Raw genomic sequence first — 21,605 nt, 5'->3', positions numbered from 1 at the left:
AATTCCTCAGAGCCAAAGAAAAGCAGTCTGGGAAGTAGCTGATGGCTTCCAAGAGTAGAGAGAAGAATTGAGAGATGGTAGTGCTGAAACCAAGGGGCCCAGCAGTGCAGTGGTTAAGAGCTCGGCTGCTAACAGAAAGGTTGGCGGTTCAAACCTACCGGCGGCTCCACGGGAGAAAGATGTGGCAGTCTGCTTCATGAAGACTACAGCCTTGGAAACCCTGTAGGGCAGTTCTACTCTATCCTGTAATGTTGCTATGAACTGCAATCAACTCTGGCAAAGGTAGTGCTGAAACCAGGGACGTGGACTGCGAGGATTTGAAGGCGAAGAGGGCCATCTTATTTGGAGGGCAAGGACACAGCACTGTAAATAGGGCTATTATCTTGTGTGAAATGCCGGACAAATGTAAACTCAACAAGCTCAACAACTTCCAAAGTTTGCTTGCAATTACGTAATTATTTCCTTAATAAGAAAGTATATCTCAAACCTAGGATGATCGGAGTCCCTGTGGTGCAGGTGGTTAAGCGCTAGGCTGCTAACTGAAAAGTTAGAAGTTCGAGTCCACCCTGAACACCTCAGAAGAAAGGCCTGGTGATCTGCTTCCCCCAAAGCAGCCACTGAAAACACTATGGAGCACAGCTCTACTCTGACACACACGGGGTCACCAGGAATCAGGACTGACTTGATGGCAGCTGGCAGTAGTGGAGGAAGAAATGTGAGTCAAACCTGTAGTATTAATGTCTTAGTGTGTCAAAAAAAATCTGTGCATATTTGGTATTTAAGTTCAGTATTTGTATTCATTTAAGAAAATCTGGCCTATTAGAGTAACAGGTTGGCCTTGTGTAATTGAGAAATTGACTTAGACTTGTGACTTTTAAGTTGAAATCCTATAACAGTGCTGTCTTTAAAGAGAACTTAGGAACCAACATATTTATAAGTTTAATTTACTAGTTAATATACTTACTTAAGGACTTGGGAACACTCTGTTTGTGCTTCAGATAAATAAAGCATTTTAAAAGGTTTAAACCTACCAATTCAGTTTAAAATGTCTAAAGGCATTTAACTAAGTGGGTCCAAACATTAATCTCAAAGACCTCTAACAAGGAGCTACTAAAATTTCCCAGACGTATAAACAGAATTGCAAGATGCACAAAGCAATGTTAAATCAACATTAGAAGCTTTATTTGTATTTTAGTAAATCAAATATAAATTTTAAAACCAAAGTAAACCTCTGAATAATCTTTCCAGTTGACAACAGCCTCCCAAGAAACTCACCTTTGCCAACACTGACGCAGGCGATGCTGACTCGGGGTGAGGGGGCCAGGAGTGGGGAAAGCCACCCCAGGCTGATGTACCAGAGAGGTTGTGAGACAGCTGAGGGCAACCTTGGCAGCCCCAGAGCCCGATTCTGGACTGCTATGACATGGAGCGTGGAGGCCAGGAGCTGCCCGGCTTTCCTGCACAGGCTTCATAGACTCTAGATCAAAATCTTCCAATTCAGGAAGCCTGGAGGGTCCCTGAGGGTCCCCAGGCCAATCCTGTCCCTCTTCAGATGAGGAAACAGAGGCCCAAAGAGGGGAAGTGGCTCCTGTAGGGCCACACAGCTGCTCAGTGGCAGAGCTGAGGCTAGATGCCCTGTCACTGCTTTCTTCCTGGTCTGACCTTGCCATGGATTGGATTATATGTCTCCCCAAAAATGTGTGTATCTATTTGGCTGGGCCATGATTCCCAGTATTGTGTGATTTTCCTGTATGCTGTAAATTCTGTCTCTAGAATGTTAACGAGGGAGGATGGGCAGCAGTTGTGTTAGTGAGGCAGGACTCAATCTATGATATTGGACGGTGTCTTGAGGCAATCTCTTGAGATACAAAAAAGAGAAGCGAGCAGAGAGACAGGGGGACCTCATACCACCAAGAAAGCAGTGCTGGGAGCAGAGGGCCTCCTTCGGACCTGGGGTCCCTGAGTGCAGAAGCTCCTAGTCTGGGGGAACATGGATAAGAAGGCTGACAGAGAAAGAAAGCCTTCTCCTGGAGCTGATGCCCTGGATTTGGACTTTTAGCCTACTTCACTACGAAGAAATAAATTTCTCTTTGTTAAAGCCATCTACTTGTGTTATTTCTGTTACAGCAGCACTAGATGACCAAGACATACTTCTTCCCAGGAATAGGGCCCAGGGGGTGAGGGGGCTAGGAGAGCATCTGGGGGTGAAGGCACAGCCAGGTGGTCGGTACCTGCCCTGGGCACTCCTACCACCCCCTCTGCTTCCTGGGGCTTTCTCTATCCCCTGCCCAAGGGTCATCTTTACCCGTTAGCACCTGGCTCAATGCTAGACACATGGCAGATGCCCAGGAAGGTTCACTAAAGAAAAGCCCAACCAAATAAGAAAGGAAGAATGAACCAAAAAGGAAAGAAAGTGGGGAAGGTACACCCCATGAGGTCAGGGACCTTTGTCTTTTTAGTTTCATGAACAGACAAGTCCCTGGCATACAACAGGCACACAATGACATTTTGTTGAATACATACATGAGCAGGAGCCCCTGGTGACCTCTGAGAGGCTAGCTGCAGCTCAGTGCTGGGGCTGGAAGGAAAAGAGGCGAAGCAGCATCCATGAGCTTCGTGAGGGTAGGGACAGCGTCTGGGGTCCCCCACACCAGCACAAGGCCTAGTCATGGTAGGAGCACCGCTGGTGTTTGCTGAGTGATGAACGAGGAAACCAAGGCAGTGCAAGTGTTGTCTGAGGACTTGGATGCTTGGGAGAAAAACAGATGGGATGGTAGCTCGGGGCTGATGGAATTTTTTCATGGCTAAAAAAGCTGCTAACTGAAAGCTTGGCAGTTCGAACTCACCAGCAGCTCCATGGGAGAAAGATGCGGCCATCTGCTTCCATAAAGATTCCAAACCCAAACCTGTTGCCATCGAGTCAATTCCTACAGGAGAGAGTAAAACTGCCCCATGGGGTTTCAAAGGCCGTAATCTTTATGGAAGCAGACTGCCCATCCTTCCCCCTTGAAGTAGCTGGTGGGTTCCAACTGCCAACTTTTTGGTTAGCAGCCAAGTGCTTTAACCACTGAACCACCAGGGCTCCTTCCTGTAAAGATTATAGCCTTGGGAATCCCATGGAGGGCATTTTACTCTGTTCTATAGGGTTGGTATGAGTCAGAATAGACTCAACAGTAATGGGGTTTAAGAAAGATCTGAGATATCTTTAGGTGGAGAAGAAGGAGCTAATAAAGAGAGACAAGGATGCAAGAAATAGAAGGAAAAAAAAGGAAGAGGCAAGAACGAGACCCTAGAAGAACAAGGGTGGAGCATTTTGCAAACCAGAAAGAAGAATGGGGCTGGCGGAGACACAGACATTCTGAGTTATGGAGCCCAATGAAATAACAGGTGCCTCATGGTAAAGGAGGTGTTATGGATTGAATTGTGTCCCCCCAAAACATGCGTCAACTTGGCTAGGCCATGATTCCCAGTATTGTATGATTGTCCACCATTTTGTCATTGATGTGATATTCCCATGTGTTGTAAATCCTACCTCTATGACGTTAATGAGACAGAATTAGAGGCAGTTATGTTAATGAGGCAGGACTCAATCTACAAGATTAGGTTGTATCTTGAGTCAATCTCTTTTGAGATATAAAAGAGAGAAGTGAGCAGAGGGCGGAGGGTGGGGGGGATTCCCTCATACCACGAAGAAAGTAGTGGCAGGAGTGGAGTGAGTCCTTTGGACCCGGGGTCCCTGTGCTGAGAAGCTCAGGGGAAGAGTGATGACAAGGACCTTCCTCCAGAGTTGACAGAGAGAGAAAGCCCTCCCCTGGAGCTGGCACTTTGAATTCAGACTTCTAGCCTACTAGACTGTGAGAGAATAAATTTCTCTTTGTTAAAGCCATCCACTTGTGGTATTTCTGTTATAGCAGCACTAGATAACTAAGACAGGAGGGAAATGGAGGGAATTCAGGAGAGTTGGCCAGATTCCCACTAAAGCAGAAGGTCTGCAGAGGAGGGAGGTGGGATGTGATGGAGGCTGGAAGAGAAGTATGGAAAAGGGACGAGTTGGCCACTGTAGGAAAGGGCAACAGGGAGAAGACCTCAGCCCACTGTCATGGAATGAGGCCCCAGCCAGCCCCATCACTCCTGCTTTCTGTACGAGGCGTGTTCTCAGCAACCCTGCCTCTGCCCCCAAATAGGCTATGAATATTCTCTGCCTTCTATTTAGGCATAGGCAGTAGGATGCAAAAACTCATCTGATCTTGTATTTCTGAGAACAATGCTGCTGACTGGTCAGGACAATATAAAATGCTGCACAAAAACTTACCAAGAGCAAGTACCTCTACTACATCCAGACTCCTAATGCCTGTGGTGTGATGGATCACTTTTGCGTGGCCTTTCTTACCATAGTCGTAACTCTCCACCAAGTGATTGGGTGGGACTGTGCAAATAAGGTAGTTATGGCCCACCAAGGAGATCAGTCAGTTTTTCCATCCACTAGGCTTAGAATAGGAGCCCTGGTAGCACTTTGGTTAAGAGCTGTGGCTGCTAACCAAAACGTTAGCAGTTTGAATCTACCAGCCACTCCTTGGAAGCTGTATGGGGGCAGTTCTCCTCTGTCCTATAGGGTTGATGTAAGTTGGAATTGACTCGACAGCAACGAGTTAGGCGTAAAATGAGCCATCCCAGAGGTGGGAAGGAGAGGATCTCACAACCATCAAGGAAGAAGAGTCAAGAGTGGAGCGTGTTCTTTGGACCCAGGATCCCTGCACTGAGAAGCTCTTGGAACCAGAAGACCAAGAGAGAGACAGAATAGAAAGAGAAGAGAGAGAGAACTGTATCACTGAAGACGGTGAGAAGCTGTGGCACAGAAATGGGGGCAGGAGAAGACTGGCAGTAGATGGCGCGTTGGGCTTCCCAGCCCACGGAGCGAGAAAGCTGAGAGCCTTCAGGCAAAGGTTTACTGGTGGAGAGAGATGCCTCAGGGCACTTATCAGCAGAGCTAAAAGAGCTTTGTAACACTTACCTGAGCAGGGCAGAGGCCGAGGGGCCAGAGAGAGGAGTGCCTGCAGGCATGGCTGAGAAGAGGCTGTCCTGATGGAAGAACTGTATCCTGAGCACTCCTGAGCCTGAACTATAACCTATTACTTCCCTAATAAACCCCATAACTGTGAGTATGGTCTGTGAGTTGTGTGTGGCCACCGCAATGAATTATCAAACCCAGCAGAGAAGTACAGAGTACTGTGGGAGGGACGGCTGGTGTCAGAATTAGTAAAAATGGCAGAGAGAGAGGTATGCCTGACTTCCATTTCGTAGGAATCAGCCTTGGGCTGTTGATCTTGAGTCTCCTTCCTCCTTGTGAAGTTAGAGGAGGTCAGACGCTGCCCCCACGTCACTCTTACAATGCCCATGGATTACAGATCCTCCGAAAAATGACCTTAGCAGAAGATAAATGACCTGGCGAGGCTGGCGGGGGAGCAGAGGCAGGGAGACAGACACTGGGCTGCAGAGGCCGCTGGGCCAGCCTGAGGCCTGAGGCCTGGTCACAGTGCCTGCTCAATACGTCCATCAGAGGGAGACAGACACTGGACTGCAGAAGCTGCTGGGCCGGCCCGAGGCCTGAGGCCTGGTTGTAGTGCGTGCTCAATAAGTCCGTCAGAAATATCAGCAGACAACCTGCCTCTGGATTTCTCGTCCAGTCTGTTGCAGTCATCTAGTGCTGTTATAACAGAAATACCAAAAGAGGGTGGCTTTAACAAACAGAAATTTATTTTCTCACAGTTCAGGAGGTTAGTAGTATGAATTCAGGGCACCGGCTCTAGGGGATGTCTCTCTCTCTCTCTGTTCTGGGAGAAGCTCCTTGTCTCTTTTCAGCTTCTACTCCTAGGTTCCTTGGCGATCAGGTGGTGTGCATCTTCCCCTTCCTTTGTGCTTGCTTGATCTGCTCTTTTATATCTCTAAAGAGGTTAACTTAAAACATACCGTACACTAATGCTTTGTTATTAACATAATAAAGAAACCCCATTTCTAAATGGGACACAATTCAATCCATAACATAGTCTAACTTAAATGTCACTAATGCATTGACCTCCCCTTAATTCCTTAATCAAAACTTTCAAAAGGTTCCCAAAGTCTAAAGGATCAAGTCCAAGGACCTCACCATGGCCATCAAGGCCCTCTATGAAGTGGCATCACCAGCCTTACTGTCCATTCTGCTCCAAGAGCACACCACTGGCATTCCTACTCTGGCCCTCACCCTGAAATGCCCAACCCCTCTATTCAAACCCCGCCCATTCTTTAAGACCCAGCTCCAGAGCCACCTCCTTCAGGAAGCCTGTCTGGCTTGACAGCTCCAAGCCAGCATGTCCTCTGAACTTATACTATTCCACTGTGTGGCCCTTCTTTGAGACAGATCCTGTGTCGCTGTTCTGCGTTCTTATTTCACCATGTCTCAGTGTATCTCTGGCTTTATAGGACACAGGCAGACAGAATCAGGGCCAGCAGGCAGTGTCTGAGAGACTGCTTGCAACAATGAGTCCTGACACGTAGCCTAAGAGGCCAACGAGCAAGGAAGCAGTTGGCACAAAACACTGTGATAGGGAGAATCTGAGGAAGCACGAGATGGGGGCTGGAACAGTAGACAGAGCAGGGCACTAAGCTAAGAGAGCCTAGAACAGATGGGGTGGCATGTATACCATGGAGCCAGCAGATGCGGAGGCCCAGGTACAGGGCTGGGCCACAGAGGACTCTCACAGCCTAGTCTGGGTTCTGGATGAATCTCACATTCTGTTAGTGTAGCTTGGCTGGCGGGCTACCGCCCACCCAGGGACAGGGCCTCTGCAGATCAGCTTCTGGTCCTCAGCTGAGGACTCCTTGAAGCTGGGACCACATATGTACTCCTCGTCTCCACACAGCCCCTAAGAGGTTACGCCAAATGCACGAGTCTCTGAAAGCTCTTCGTTTTCTTGTTCCTCAGTTGTGGTTGCCCACTTTCTGGCTGCCTGGGCCACACCTAGCAACTGCAGCTCCTACAACTGTAATATTTATGTGTTTACGACTGGAGAATCAGAAAGCAGATTTTCTTTTTCTGCTTTCTAAAGGCAGGCATAAAACTACCATTTAAATTTTTTTGTGCCCTGCCAGTGTTTTACAGAAAGGCTGTCTCTAGTCTTCGCAGCAGGTGTCCAAAAATCGTGTTCAATTGTAGAGTTCTCTTGATCTCTCCTTATGGGATGGCTCTTCTCTGCCTCCTCCCCATCTCAGACTATCTCACAGCACAGCAAAGGCACAGACTGCCACCCCCAACTAGCTATGCGTTGTAAACATTGACCTTTGGTAATCTGTTAGTTTCAGGTGACCCCACGCCCTTGGCATTGACCACCAGGAACAATGCATCCCCAACCAAAGACTGTTGTTGTTAGCTGCTGTTGAGTCGATTTCTACTCATAACCAGTCTATGTTGGTGCAAAGGTTAAGCTACGGGAGGGTTGGTGGTTCGAACTTACCCAGCAACTCCACAGGAGTTCCTGTAAAGATTACAGCCTAGGAAACCCTATGGGGCAGTTCTACTTTGTCACACTGGGTCATTGTATGAATCGAAAATCGACTCAATGTCACCTAAAAACAGTGACACCCAGAGATGGGCAACTTCCTTACCTTGGAGAACAAAAGATTCTTGGCTGCATAGTGCTGGAAAAGAAAATGCCTCTCTCTGTGCGGAGAGGCTCCCCGATCGAGCAGAGGGTTGAGTGAGGCTGGGTACCAGGCTCCCCTCCCTGGGACAAGTGTTTTTTAAACACTCATACAAAAATGACATTTATTTGACCAGTACTTTTGAATTCCTACAGATGCCATCATACCCAGCTTTTTAGTTACTTCCCAATATAAACCTTATCCTGTGCACCCAAGGGCAGCACTAGGTGGCCTTTCTAGTTTCTTATTTCCCAGAGGGCTCAGCACGGTGAGCACTGAGCGGTTCGTTGGAGCTCCCGAATAGAATCCTATGCATTTAAATCTATTCCACCTTTTTGTCCAAGAAAGGCTTAAAGAGGCTTTAAAAAAAGATGCATGATAGAATCCAGTAAGAAAAGATGAAAATATGACCCTGAAGGGAAAACAAGGAAGGAAAGCTGGGGTCGAGGTCATGCACAGAAATGGCCAGCTCTGCAAAATTGCTAAAGGGAGTGACACATTCAGCTCTGAGCTTTCTAGTGGCTGAAGTAAAGAAAGGAATTGTGATGGCTGGTGAAATTCCAACGGTACCAAAGATTATAAACAAAACCCCACCACCTCCTCAAGGGGAGCTCAGCTTTTGCTGGGCACTCTAAGAGCATTTCTGGAGAAGAAACTCCTACAAGCAGGATTTCTAAGTTAAAAGTTTTTGTAGATTTTTAAGGCCTGTGCGGCATATTGCTAAAGCACTTCCCGGAAAGGCTGTGGTGATTTATAGTCCCCCCAGCAGTCTGCTCTCTTCCCCACACTGGGTATTACCTTTTTTGGGGGTGGAGGGATGGGGGTGGAGTTCTTTGCAAATGCAATAAACACAACTCCAGTGTTTTCACCTATAAATCATGAAAGTAAATTATGAAGACTGTCATCCATATCCACACTGATAACATCATCGTGGTTTTTTGGGAATTGCCTGCCTCTTATCTTGTACATGTTTTCTGTTAACTCGTTTTTCTCTCTCCCTCTTTTTTTAACTGATGCCTAAGGAGAGCTCAAGGAGCCCTGGTGGTACAAAGGTTCAGTGCTCGGCTGCTAACTGAAAGGTTGGTGGTTAGAACCTACCCGGTGGCTCTGTGGGAGAAAGACCTGGCAATCTGCTCCCATAAAGATCACAGCCTAGAAAACCCTACGTGACAGTTCCACCCTGTCATATGGGGTTGTTATGAGTCAAAATCGACTCGATGGCATGTAACAACAACAAGGATAGCTCTCTTCCTGTGAAAGATATTGAGTCTTTGCCAATCATGTGATTAATATTGTTGGTTGCCTTTGTTTATCTTTTTAATATCCAAGAGTTTATCTTTTTCAGGTAATAATTTTTTTCCCCTTTTCTGAGTTACTTGTCAGTAAACAAAGGTTTATTAAGCACCTACTCTATGCCTGACACTGTGCTGGGTGCTGGGTTATAGTGATGAACAAAACAGACTTGGTCCTCAGCTCTAAGTCAGCTAAGAGTCTGATGAGAAAGGCAGGAAAGAATAAATAAAGCAAGACATCACTAAAGAAAAACATAGTGCTTGCTAAGTGATACAACGAACTCTACCACCACCACCAACACTAACGGTTAACTAATACTTTCTGAATGGTTACAAGGTGTCAAGCACTGGGGGTAGGTGATGGGTACTGCCGAATAATTTCCTGAGAATAAATTCCTACAAGTGGGGAATTTGTAGGGACCCTGGATTTACAATAAGACTGTATATAAACAATCCCTTAATCCTCACAAACACCCTATGAAGTTGAAGCCTCCCAATGTTACTGAGAAAACGAAGGCTTAAGACAGGTTAAGTAGCCTGCTCAAGGCTACTCAGCAGGTGGTAGGGCCAGGGCTGCGGTGTTGGTGGCCTAGACTAGGGAGGTGGTATCAGTGAAGGTAGAAAGAAATCAGGCAGGAAGCAGTACCCCAGGCAAAGGTCCAGGGAGGCCAAAGCCCAGAACTGGTAGCACAGTTGACATTGTTCTTGGTCTGCACCTCTAAGACGCCTCCCAAGCCACTAGTGAGGCATGCTCCACAGCCCACAAAGTCATGCTGTGTGCAGATTCACATACACACACACACCCGCACGCACACGCGCACACACGCACGCACGCACACACACACATGGGCTGGCAGGGGAGATAGGAGGGGCCGGAGAATGATTGAGAAGCCTTGGTAAGGGGAGCCAGAGGGAGACACACAGCAAAGACATCTGCTGATGTGTAAGGAGGATTAGAGAAAACCCAGGAGAGTCCCAGTATTGCTAAAACGACCAAGATGGAAAACACATGCTTCTCGAAGAGGAAGGGCACGGCTGCACCTATTTGGGGCTGACCGGGATCTGGTACTCTTGATAGAAAAGGAACCAGGTTTAACTCACATAGGCCAGTTAAGTCTTCACCAAGGAAAACCTGGCTGGGTGAAGGCTGGGGAGAAGTATTCACACGATAAAGAATAGGAACATAGTTGGCCTAGTTAAGAATCATCCTTTCTGAAAAACACCATCGTTAGTATTTCAAGTTGTAGTTTCAAATCCCTTAGGAAATAAGTTTTCTCACCGGATACCCACTTAGCCCTCACTATTTGGCTTCAGGAACCGTGATAAGCACTTTACACGTATTATCCAGTGAATGCTCCCAGCAATTCTTGAGGCAGAGGTGTGTTATCCCCATTCTGCAGATGAGAAAACTGAGGCTCAAAGACTCTGAGTGATGGAGCCAAAGATCGATCTTAGGTCTGTTTGACAGTAAAAACCCTGGCGTGGGGCTCTGGCCTAAGATGCCCCCCAGGCCATTTGGGAGCGTGTGCTCTAGGGCCCCAACCACTTCAGCCTACTCTGCAGGGGGTAAGAAGTAGCTATCCTGCCAGGAAAAACAGCCTTATTGAAGTAAAAAGTACATACCATAAAATTCACCTCCAGTCATTTCTAAGATCTTGAGAAATATAAGCATTCATAGAATAAAGATGCTCTTTGCCCCCTAAAAGGAAGGTCAGAGATGCAGTGAGCCGAGACGAGCAGGTCTCCAAGCAGCCCCACGGAGTCGGGGCCCAGGAAGCCTACCTTGGATTCCATACAGCCGGTTGAGGCGCGACCGCCGGGCCTCGTCGGTGTAGGGGACAGCCAGCCAGGGCATCTCACTGAAGTACTGCTTGAAGGACTCCTCTGACCTACAGAGACAGCAGACACCCAGAGAACAAGGCTCTTTTACCCCCACTGCACCCCCACTGGGTTCCCCCGCCTTCCACTCAGCTGCATGCAGGCCTCTACAGATGCCGGGATTTCTAATGATCCTGCTCCTCAGGCCCCAGGCTACGGGAGTGCTCTAGTCCACCCATTCTGGTTTTCCTCGAGGAGCAAACACCTCCAAAGAAAGGGGGGCTCTCAAACTGAAATGCCCGGCTATTGCCACAGCCCTCTCTCCCGCATCCCACCAACTGAACTCACGCCCTGCTTTTCACTTTTCAACCTGGGCAGGCCTTCCTTAGCCTAGATGTGCACAAAGATACCACATTCCCTGTGGTACTTCTGATGTGGGTGCCTAACAACGAGGTGTGCCAAGACCACACATTTACACCAAACATAAACTGATTCCTCCTACAGAAACCTTTAACAAAGACAATCCAGTCTATTGAGTGAAAGCAGATCAGTGGTTGCCTGGCGTTTGGGGCCTGGGGGTAGGGAGTGACCAAGAAGGGATGCCATGGAATCTTCCAGTGAAGAGAATGTTCTCTATTTTGATTGTGGTGATGGTTACATGGGTGTGTGTGTGGGGTGGGGTGGGTATGTGTACATGTGTCAAAACTCACTGAACTGTACACCTAAAACTTATGCATTTTACTATACGTAAATTATGCCTCAATAAAGTTGACTTAAAAAAACTTCAAAAAGGGGCTACTCCACCCAGCATGCCTTCACACTTGCCCACTCTCGCGCCACTGTAATGGCAAAGCCATGGAGCAGTGAATCGGGACCACCCGCTCAGAAATGAGCCCGGGAAAGTACAGATGCCAAGAATACAACAATGCACAAAATGCCCTTAACATGCTGACATCTTAGAGACCCTTCTGTGACCAGAGGCAGAATCATAAGTGCCTGGTGTTGGGTCTGAACTGGGGATGGAGTTTTGAGATGAAGGAAGCTCACAGATGAGTAAAGCCAGCGAGAAGGCAAAAGATGGCGGAAACAAGTTGAAAGGACCTGACTTACTCCAGGAAGAATTTCCGCCCTTTTTGTTTTTGTGCTCCCTCTGCCCTGTACAATCTAGCAGCCCCCAGACAAAGTATTTGCCACACCAAAAAAAAAAAAACCAAACCCAGTGCCGTCGAGTCAATTCCGACTCATAGCGACCCTATAGGACAGAGTAGAACTGCTCCGTAGAGTTTCCGAGGAGCACCTGGTGGATGTGAACTGCCGACCCTTTGGTTAGCAGCTGTAGCACTTAACCACTACGCCACCAGGGTTTTTTGGTTTTTTTGGTATTGGCCATAGCTAAGAAAAAAGGGTTGCATAGCCAATCCCAAAACCAAAACCAAACCCACTGCCGCCGAGTTAATTTCAACTCATAGGGACCCTATAGGATAGAGTAGAATTGTCCCATAGGGTTTCCAAGGAGAGCCTGGTGGATTCGAACTGCCTACCTTTTGGTTAGCAGCCAAACTCTTAACCATTACGCCACCAGGGTATCCAATCCAAGGCAGGTGTCATAGTCCACTCATCTCTGGCTTTTTTTCCATCCTCCCCACCTCCTCATACTTTTAACACCACACAAAAAGCTGAACACATCAGAAAAATGCACTCTAATCCCAAATACCCCAGAACATACCCAAGTATCTACAGCAAGGGCAGGTTTCTCTTGGCTTCCCTTCAGAAAATGACATCACTGCATGTGAAATGTACCAGCCTCTCTGCCCAGAACCCTACCTATCTTCGGCCACCCCCATCTCCAAGCCCTGCAATAAAGACTTGAGAAGAGGGAGGAGAAAGAGATGGTCGTCAACCACTGACAGGAAAGGGAGGCCGCCCTTGCCGGCTTTACCAGCACACCTTACCTGTCTGCGCTCACAAAGATGATCTCAAATTTCTGGCCCGACTCCTTGATCTTCCGGTAGGATTCCACAAGCACCCGGGTGAGGCTCCGGCAGGGGGGACACTGAAGGAAAGAGTGGGACCCCTGCTGCGTTAAGCACCTTCTGCCCGCCCCCTTTCCTAGCCGTTTGCCATTAGGGACCGGGTGAACAAGACTCAAGTAGGATGGGGCAGCAAAACCCAGCTTACGAAAGAGGCAGAGACAAATCCTCCTCCCTTAATGGCAAGCATCCAGCATAGGTTCCTCCCCAAGCCAGACAGTTTGCCAGCAGGCAGCAGCTAAAACTATCCCCCTTAGGGACCATTAGAAGCTTCATCAAAAGGGGTTAGGGGAAATATCCTTTAGGCCAGCCAAAAAAGGTAATTTTCCTACTGCTGTTATCATTGATAAAAATAAGCACTTATGACGCCCATAGTGCACTGGGCCCAGCAGGAGGCAATTACGCCAGCACTGGGGCCCGGAAATTCCAGCCTGGGCAGTCACATCTCCAGAAGCTGACCACAGCTGGTCTTGGCAACAACATCACTGCTTCCATTGGTCTGGACACAAGAGGGACCCAACACTCACCCAGTGTGCAGAGAAATAGACTCCCACGTGAGACCCCTCCAGGCTGCTGCTCTCCAGGGACTGCCCGTTGTTTCGAAGCAAGGGCCCTGCAATGACTTCTCTGAAGGGTTTAGGCCCCCAAGGGAATTCCAGACCTGAAACAGGCGACAGATGGTGAGAATGTTAAGATGCTTCATCATGGTCTCTGACCCCGGAGGCCCCAGAGCTTCAGGGCACCACTGCTTTAGCCCTGGAAAGTATTTGTTAGCACATCTATTTAGCACGGTATTTAGCGCAGGATTTGCAGCTAAGACAAAGGGATACTAGCAGAACTCATCCACAGCAGAGTCCTGCTGCCACTCAAGGCCATTCCTCCCAAATCTGGATCATCATAGTGTGGTCATCCCCTGGGGTGCTTCTGTAACGTACACACGCCCAGGATGCACCCTGAGCCTTAGGCTTCAGGGTGCAGGGACACAGCTGAGGAAAACATTTTGATGGTTCCTCAAAAAGTTAAACACAGAATTATCATAGGACTCCACAATTCCACTCCTAGGTATACACCCAAATGAACTGAAAGCCGGGAATCAAACAGATATGTGTACACTAAAGTTCACTGCAGCGTCACTCACAACAGTCAAAAGGTAGAAGCAATCCAAGCGTTTATCAGCAGATGGTTGCAGAAACAAGATGTGGCTGAGGTGAAATCAGTTTCTTTGTGTGGCTTTTAGCCTCAGGTCTTCGGAAGCACAACTTGAGAGATTTTCCCCTACACCCTGAGGAGTTACCTTTGCCCTAGTTTTCTACCCCAGGGAGTTTGTTACTTTTGCCCAGGTAGATTGACATTTCCTGGGTAAACTGTAAACAATTGGTTTGATACTTTTTGTCTGGCCCTGGGCTGCAGCCTGCTCTGTGATTGGTCTATTTTATGCACCTTGCAAGGAGTGGTCAATGTACTTATGCAAATGAAGTGAATGTAGCCTATAGAGAGGGGATTGGTCAGTTCATGGCCCTAGTGGGAGGGAGTTTGCTTATATATGCAGCCAATCCCACAGAGGCTAGCAGAAAGAAAGCAGGAAGGAGAAAAGGAAAGAGAGGCAAGAAGCAAGAAGATGCCGAGAGAGAGGATGTGAAGAGCCTCCTAGAAGAACTGTAACCTGAGTCAAGGGCTATAACACTGAAGACACCTAGAGGCCTGAAGGAGCTCTGCGGCAGAGCCAGCAGCAATAGGCCCAGGAGAAGCTCTTCGGCACTGCTACGCTGGCTATGAGCTGGGGCAGTTGGCAGTGGAGAGGCCAAGGGCAGGGAGGCCAAAGGCAGAGAAGCCTGACCTTAGGGCTCTGCAAGGGAGTGTGCACAGCAGAGAGAAGGGCCTGCTTGCTTGCATAGCTGAGAAAGCTATCCTGCACTGAAGAAGCTAGACTTTGTCTAGATGCTTCGTGATACTGATTCTCAGTTGTAGCCTGTTACTTCCTTAATAAACCACTTAACCGTGAGCATGGTCTGTGAGTTCAGTGTGGCCACTGCAGTGGATTATCAACCCCAGCAGTGAAGTAGAGTGCCGTGGCGAGGATGGCTGGTATCAGAAATGGTGAAGAAGTCGGAGAGTCTGACCTCCACCTCAAAAGAAATTAGCTTTGTGCTGAAGGTGATTCTCCTCCTGAAGTTACAGCACTCCAGGTGCTACTAGACCCTTACAGTGGTATATCATACTATGGAATATTATTAAGCCATAAAAAGGAATGAAGTTCTGATATATGCTACAACATGAATCTTGAAAACATTATGTTAAGTGAAATAAGCCAGATACAAAGGACAAATATAGTATGATCCCACTTATATGAAAAGGCCAAACCAAACCCATTGCCCTTGAATCTATTCTGGCTCATAGCGACCCTATAGGACAGAGTAGAACTACCCCATAGCGTTTCCAAGGAGCACCTGGTGGATTCAAACTGCTGACCTTTTGGTTAGCAGCCGTAGCGCTTAACCACTATGCCACCAGGGTTTCCCCACTTATATGAGGTTCTTACAACAGGCAAATTCAAAGAGACAAAGTAGAATAGAGATTACCAGAGGCTGGGAGGAGGCAGAGAAAGAGGAGTAACTGCTTAGTGCATATGAGGTTTTCTTCTGTTGGGATGAAAATATTTTTATAACTAGATAGAGGTGATGTTTGTACAGCACTGAACATACTAAACGCCACTGAATTTTTCCCCCTTAAAATGGTTAATTTTTTATGATCTGAATATAATCTCCAAAAACCAAAACAAAAAAACCATCCCAGGTAACTCTGGTGATGGACCAGGTTCAAGAATCATAGCCTTGGGTATTCACCATGAGTTTATCAATTCCAGCCCTGGAAACTCAGTGGTTCCCACCTCTGAATGCCTTTTGGAATCAGCTGGGGAACTTGAAAATATGACGTCTGGGCTGATATTCTGATTCAGACATTCTGATTCAGTTGGTCTGGGTTGGGGCCCAGGGAACTAAGTAAGAATTTAAGACTAATACAAATCCACCCAACGCAGATGGTCAACATTCTGATGACACTTCAGCCCCAGGCAGGAAGAGTAAATAACAGGCTCCCAGCTCACAGGGTGGTCCACAGACCACCGCCTCAAAATCGCCTGGGGAGGGGGTGGAGGGAGAGAAGCACAGGGTGAAAAACGCAGGCGGCCAAGGCCACCCTGAAACAACAACGGAAGTCAAATTCTCTGGGGGTTAGGCCAGAGAATCTGCATTTTTTAATACACTTCAGAGTGATGTATTTTGTATGTGTATTTAAATTTGAGAAGAAAAAAGACCTGGTTCCACCATGCCTTGGTCTTTTACTGAGGCCAATTCTTTGAAGCGGGATGAAATTTTTACTGCAAAAAGTTTTGGCCAGAGTTGAATCCTCTAATTGGAACAATAAGTAAAAGAGAGATCTTACAACCCTTTCATCACTCTGGTGCAAGGGAAAAAGCAGCAGATGGTGACCAGGCACAGAGTAGGGGACCCCAGCAGCTCATGCCATGCATGGCCATGTCGCTGGTCAGTAAGGCCAAGGCCAGGACTCGGGCAGCACCGAGAAATGGGGGCTAGATTCACCGCTGAGGCCAGGAAAGCAAAACAGAGACTGCTGACCTTGTTATGGTAGTATTATTGTGAAAAAAATCACTTAGCCTGCCTTTAAGCTTGTTAAAGACTGAATGGTATCCCCCTAAAATATGTGGTGAAATCCTGTGTACCTGTAAATAGGACCTGTTTGGAAACAAGGGTGTCCTTTTGTTATGTTAATGAAGTCACACCTGAGTAGGGTGGGTACTAAACATTATCACTTCTGAGTTATAAAAAGAACAGAATAGACAGAGACACACCTAGGGAGAAGGCAGAAGCCAGAGAATGTCAAGGAACACCAAGGAAATCCTGGGGCTACTGACAAAAAAATGACCTTCCCCTAGAGACTGTGAGAAAATAAATTTCTCCTCTTTAAAGTCATCCACTTGTGGTATTTCTGTTACAGCAGCCGGAAATTAAGACAAATCTATTCAAAGGAACTAGAAGTCAGTATCTGGGCTATTAGGAGCCCTGGTGGTGCAGAGGTTAAGCGCTCACCTGTACCACAGAAGAAAGATGTGGCAGTCTGCTTCTGTAAAGATCACAGTCTTGGAAGCCCCATGGGGCAGTTCTACCCTGCCCCATAGGGTCGTCAGGAGTCGGAATCGACTCAACGGCAACGGAGTTTCTGGGCTCTTAGCTGCTTCATAACAGTTTCTTTACCCTTCAAAGCTGAACTTCCTTTTTCAGATTCCATCTCCTTTGGCCCATACGTAACAGCCCCCAGGGGAACATTTTCATTCTTTTAAAGATCTTAACCATGACCTAGAAAATACTATTATTTCAGCAAGACAAGAATACTCTCTACACAAGCAAACCCATGTACATTTACTTGATGTGTATGCTTTTACCGTGGGGAGGAGGTGGGGAAGGGGGTGTGTGGGGTAATCAGAGCAGAGGACGGACATGCCAAGGTTCTACCTTCCGGGTCATCGCGGATCACCAACAGCCCGTTCCTGCACACGACCTTCCCCGTGGTGGCGTCTAGGAATATTAGTGATGGAATGTTGGAAATTCGGTATTTGTTCCAAAGCTTAAGCTATAAGGAGAGAAGCAAAAGAAGGTGGTTAGTTCCAAATGATTAACTGCAGAGTTCTGTCAAGCTCCTCAGGCCTGAGGGTAGATAAACTGGACATTACTAAGTGCAGAAAGGAAGACTTTGATCCAAAGCAAGGGCCGGCTGGCCTGAAAGGGACTCAGTTATGCTTTGATCCCACCTGCTGTCTGTAACAGTGCTGGGGACCCTGAGTCCCACCCAGGCTCAAGCTGTGACAGAAGTTGATGGAGGACCTCTCTTGTCCTTATGGTTGTTACCTGCTGTTGAGTCGGCCCGACTCGCGGTGACCCCATGTGTAACGGGGTGAAATGCCACCCAGTCCTGCGCCATCCCCGTGGTCAGTTGCGGACTGGACCATTGTGATCCATGGGGTTTTCACTGGCTGATTTTTGGGAGTAGATTGCCAGGCCTTTCTTCCTAGTGTGTCTTAGTCTGGAAGCCCACTGAAACCAATTTAGCATCATAATAACATACAAGCCTCCACTGGCAGAGGGGTGGTGGCCGCACATGAGGTGCACTGGCTGGGTATTGAGCCCAGGTCTCCCGTGGAAAGTGAGAATTCCATCACTAACCCACCATTGCCTCTTGTTTATCCCAGGAAGTCTGTTCTCTCCTACTTCTCCCACTGGCACTTTCTCTAAACAGCATGAAGGTGGATTATGCATCTTTAGAACACAATCAGGCCCCTGCCAGGGGATTAAGGAGGGAAGGAAGGGCAGCTTTTCATTAGTGCCTCCCCACTCCTCCCATCTGTAGGCACCGGCAGCCAGTTGCTCCCCTGCTTCCTGCTCTGTGAGGAAGAAGGGACAGGGGTCCCAACAGAAGGCCAGGTAGTTAAAACCCACCCCTCTCATCACTTCACCAGGCGCCTGCACTTGGAACTCTGCAGTTGTGTTGTGTGTCTGCCATTCTACCTACCAAATACTGTTGTTGTTAGGTGCTGTTGAGTCAGTCCCCAACACACTGGAACGAAATGCCGCCCCGCCTGGTCCTGCACCATCCCCATGATCGGTGTGCATCAGACCATTGTGATCCACAGGGTTTTCACTGGCTGATTTCCAGAAGTAGATTACCAGTCAGAAGGTGCCACCGAATCTGTTTAGTGTCACAGCAACACAGCGACAGACGGGTGGTAGCTGCACATTACGTGCATTGGCTGAGAGCTGAACCTGGGTCTCCCGCACAGAAGGTAAGAATTCTACCACTGGACTACCACTGCCCTCTGCAAAACACTAGGGAAGTAATATTCTGAGCCATCCCCAACCCTCAGCGATTGGTGCCACTCAAAACAATCTACGGTCTATTAGCCGATTCTTGAGGCTGGCTGTGCCATCAGGCCCAGGCTCTAAGAGCAAGGAGGCTGAGAAAACATAGATGCAACAGCCCCAGGGCCATGAGCTCGGTATCTGCAGGCTCTTTTGCTCGCTCACTGCCAACAGGGTGAAAACTGTTGAGGTGTACCCCTGGGCTCTCTGGACTTAACTGTCAAGTCTACAAGGTTATGTAAATAACTGGAATGTCAAACAACCAATGCAGCTCCAGAAAAGAAAAAAAACAAAGGGAAGCTACAGAATGGCCCCCTGGTTAGGCCACTCAGCCATGGGCCTCACTTCTGCTGGTCCAGAAAGGGAGCTGAACGCCTGGGCACTGCCAGAATCAGACGTGGATGTGACAAGAACAGGCCTCGAAAGTCCAGCTCCATACAGCAGATGGAAAAGAAAGTGTGGTTGTGATTATTATTGTTTCTAATTCAATCCCAAGCAGTGAGGGAGTGGGGCAGGGTATCTGCCAGGAAATGTTAGGCTCCCCTGTCTGTGGAGACCTGGGTCTTGGCAGGAAGGGCTGTGGGACCCCACCTAAGATGGGTGGACCCTGCTGTAGCGCTGCATGTTTCTCCCAGCCCGGTGTTTCCTGTGGATTCACAGAACCAGCCCGGGACCTCAGAACAAGAGTGACTCTGAACACTCATTTTCCAGTGACCAATATTGCATCATTCCCAAGAAACCTAGTATGTAGTTCAGTTTAAACATTCTTCAGAGAAGGGGCTGGACAACAGAGTATGGCCATCCTGCTGCTGGGATCAGTTGCCCATGTTTGTGGGATCCAGCCAGGTTAAACAAACAAAGAAGAAGAAAAAAATTACTGTTTGTTTCTGGTTTAAAAACTAATTGTTGGCAAAAACTGGGAAGCATAGACAACCACAAAAATTGAGGTAAAAAATCACCCATGACTCATCACTTAGGAAAGCTTAGACCATTTTCTATTTCCACCAGCGGCAAATGAGAGCTCCCATTTTCCACCATCCTCACCAACACTATCACTAACATATTTTTTTTTCCAATTTGATAGGAAAAAATATCTCATTTTTGTTGCTTATCTTTTATTTACTGATGTTTATGATATACCTGTGTGTGTGTGTGTGTCTATCCGTGGTAAATACACTGTCACCTCCCCCCAGTATATTTTGTCACTGTTAAGTGTTGAAATTCATTCAACAAATATTAACTGAGCACCTACTACATGCCAGCCCTGTCCTAAGCTCAAGGGATACAGGGAAGAACAAGACAGACGAGGTCCCTGCCCTCATGGAGCTTCTATTCTAGTTGGGGAGACAGATAAGAAAAGTGTAAATAAATAATTTCAGCCACTTGTAAATAATAGGGGCAAAAACATACACACAGCAGGGTTAAGAGCAAAGGCATGGTGGGTGGAGGGTGGCACAATGTTTTAGAGTGGTCTGGAATCTCTGAAGAAAGGACATCAATAAGGAGATGGAATGAGCCTCATGCACATCAGGGAAGGCCACCTGAGGCCCAGGGGACCCCTGCAGAGGCTGTGATGATGGAGACTGGGGTGGATAGTGCCAGGGAGGGGGCCACGATGAGGTCAGAGAGGCACCCGAGACTAGATCTTTAAGGCCCTGCAGACTATGGAAAAAACATGGAATTTTATTCTAAGTGTAACAAGAAGCCACTGAAGGGTTTTAAGCGTGGGGAGTGATATGATCTGGTTTATGTTTTAGAGGACCACTTTGTATATGAGACTAATGGGCACATCAGCTCAAAAACAAAGACGAGAAGGCAGGAAGGGACAGAAAAACTGGACAAATGGAAACAGGGAACCTAGGGTAGACAAGGGCAGAGTGTTGACACATCACGGGGCTGGCAACCAATGTCATAAAACAATCTGTATATTAACTGTTTAATGAGAAACTACTTTGCTCTGTAAACTTCACCTAAAGCACAATAAAAAAAAAAAAATTAGAAAAAGACCACTTTAGCTGCTGAGAAGGAATAGACAGAAGGGTAGGACAAGTAAAGGGCAGGTGACTCATCAGGGAGGCTACTGCCAACAGGTGAGGCAGAAGCTGAGAGCGGCGAGGACTTGGGTTATCACAGTAGAGAGAGTTGTATTTTGAAGACAGAGCCAATAGGGTACATGGGTCAATAGGGTATGTTGATAGACTGAATATGTGGGAGCGGGAGGGGAAAGGGAAGGATAAGGATGAACTGTAGTTTCGGGACTTGAACAAAAAGTGTGTCATTCGAAAGGAGAGACTGGAAGGGCTGACTCATTAGGGGGAGAGCAAGTGGGAGCACGGAGTAAGAGGTATATAAACTTATATGTGACAGTCTGACTTGATTTGTAAACGTTCACTTGAAGCTCAATAAAAGTTAATAAAAAAAAAAAAAAGTGTGTCATTGAGTCCCATAAACCAAGAAGAGGACTAATAAAGGAGGAACAAGTTTGAGAGGGAAAAATCATGATGGCACAGCTGAAGTTTGAGGTGCCTATAAGATGACTGGCCCAATAGCTACAACTATGGCCTCAAACGTATCAACGATCATGATAACAGCACAGGGCTGGGCAACATTTTCTTCTGTTATATACAAGGTCACCATGAGTTGCAGCCGACTCAATGCCAACTTATAAGAGCAACCACCAGACATCCAAGTGGAGATTTCAAGCAGATAAAGACCCCTTGCCTTAAGAGTTCATTTTGGTGCGTGTCTTGATTCAACTGGGAGAACTACAATTTCGACCCATCTGTATCCGGCAATTAAAATTTCTTCCAATAATCTGAACACCTGCCTGAAACTTCAAATGATGCAACAGTGAGGAG

The 21,605-nt window shown here is 47.4% G+C and overlaps 1 protein-coding gene across 1 annotated transcript in view; it reads right to left on the bottom strand.

Moving 5' to 3' along the window:
* The window catches only part of NXN (nucleoredoxin), a 195,292-nt gene that overhangs the window by 21,998 nt on the left and 151,689 nt on the right, over positions 1–21,605 (bottom strand). The window contains exons 2-5 of the mRNA XM_064271506.1: positions 17,347–17,464; positions 13,345–13,478; positions 12,740–12,840; positions 10,752–10,858 (exon numbers count right to left, since the gene is read on the bottom strand). Of these exons, the coding sequence (XP_064127576.1) occupies positions 10,752–10,858; positions 12,740–12,840; positions 13,345–13,478; positions 17,347–17,464 (460 nt within the window). The remainder of the gene's footprint in view (positions 1–10,751; positions 10,859–12,739; positions 12,841–13,344; positions 13,479–17,346; positions 17,465–21,605) is intronic.

Source organism: Loxodonta africana, chromosome 18 (genome assembly GCF_030014295.1).
Source record: "Loxodonta africana isolate mLoxAfr1 chromosome 18, mLoxAfr1.hap2, whole genome shotgun sequence".
Lineage (NCBI taxonomy): Eukaryota > Metazoa > Chordata > Mammalia > Proboscidea > Elephantidae > Loxodonta > Loxodonta africana.
Note: the sequence above shows the minus strand (reverse complement) of the source record. Positions and strands in the feature narration are given on the sequence as shown.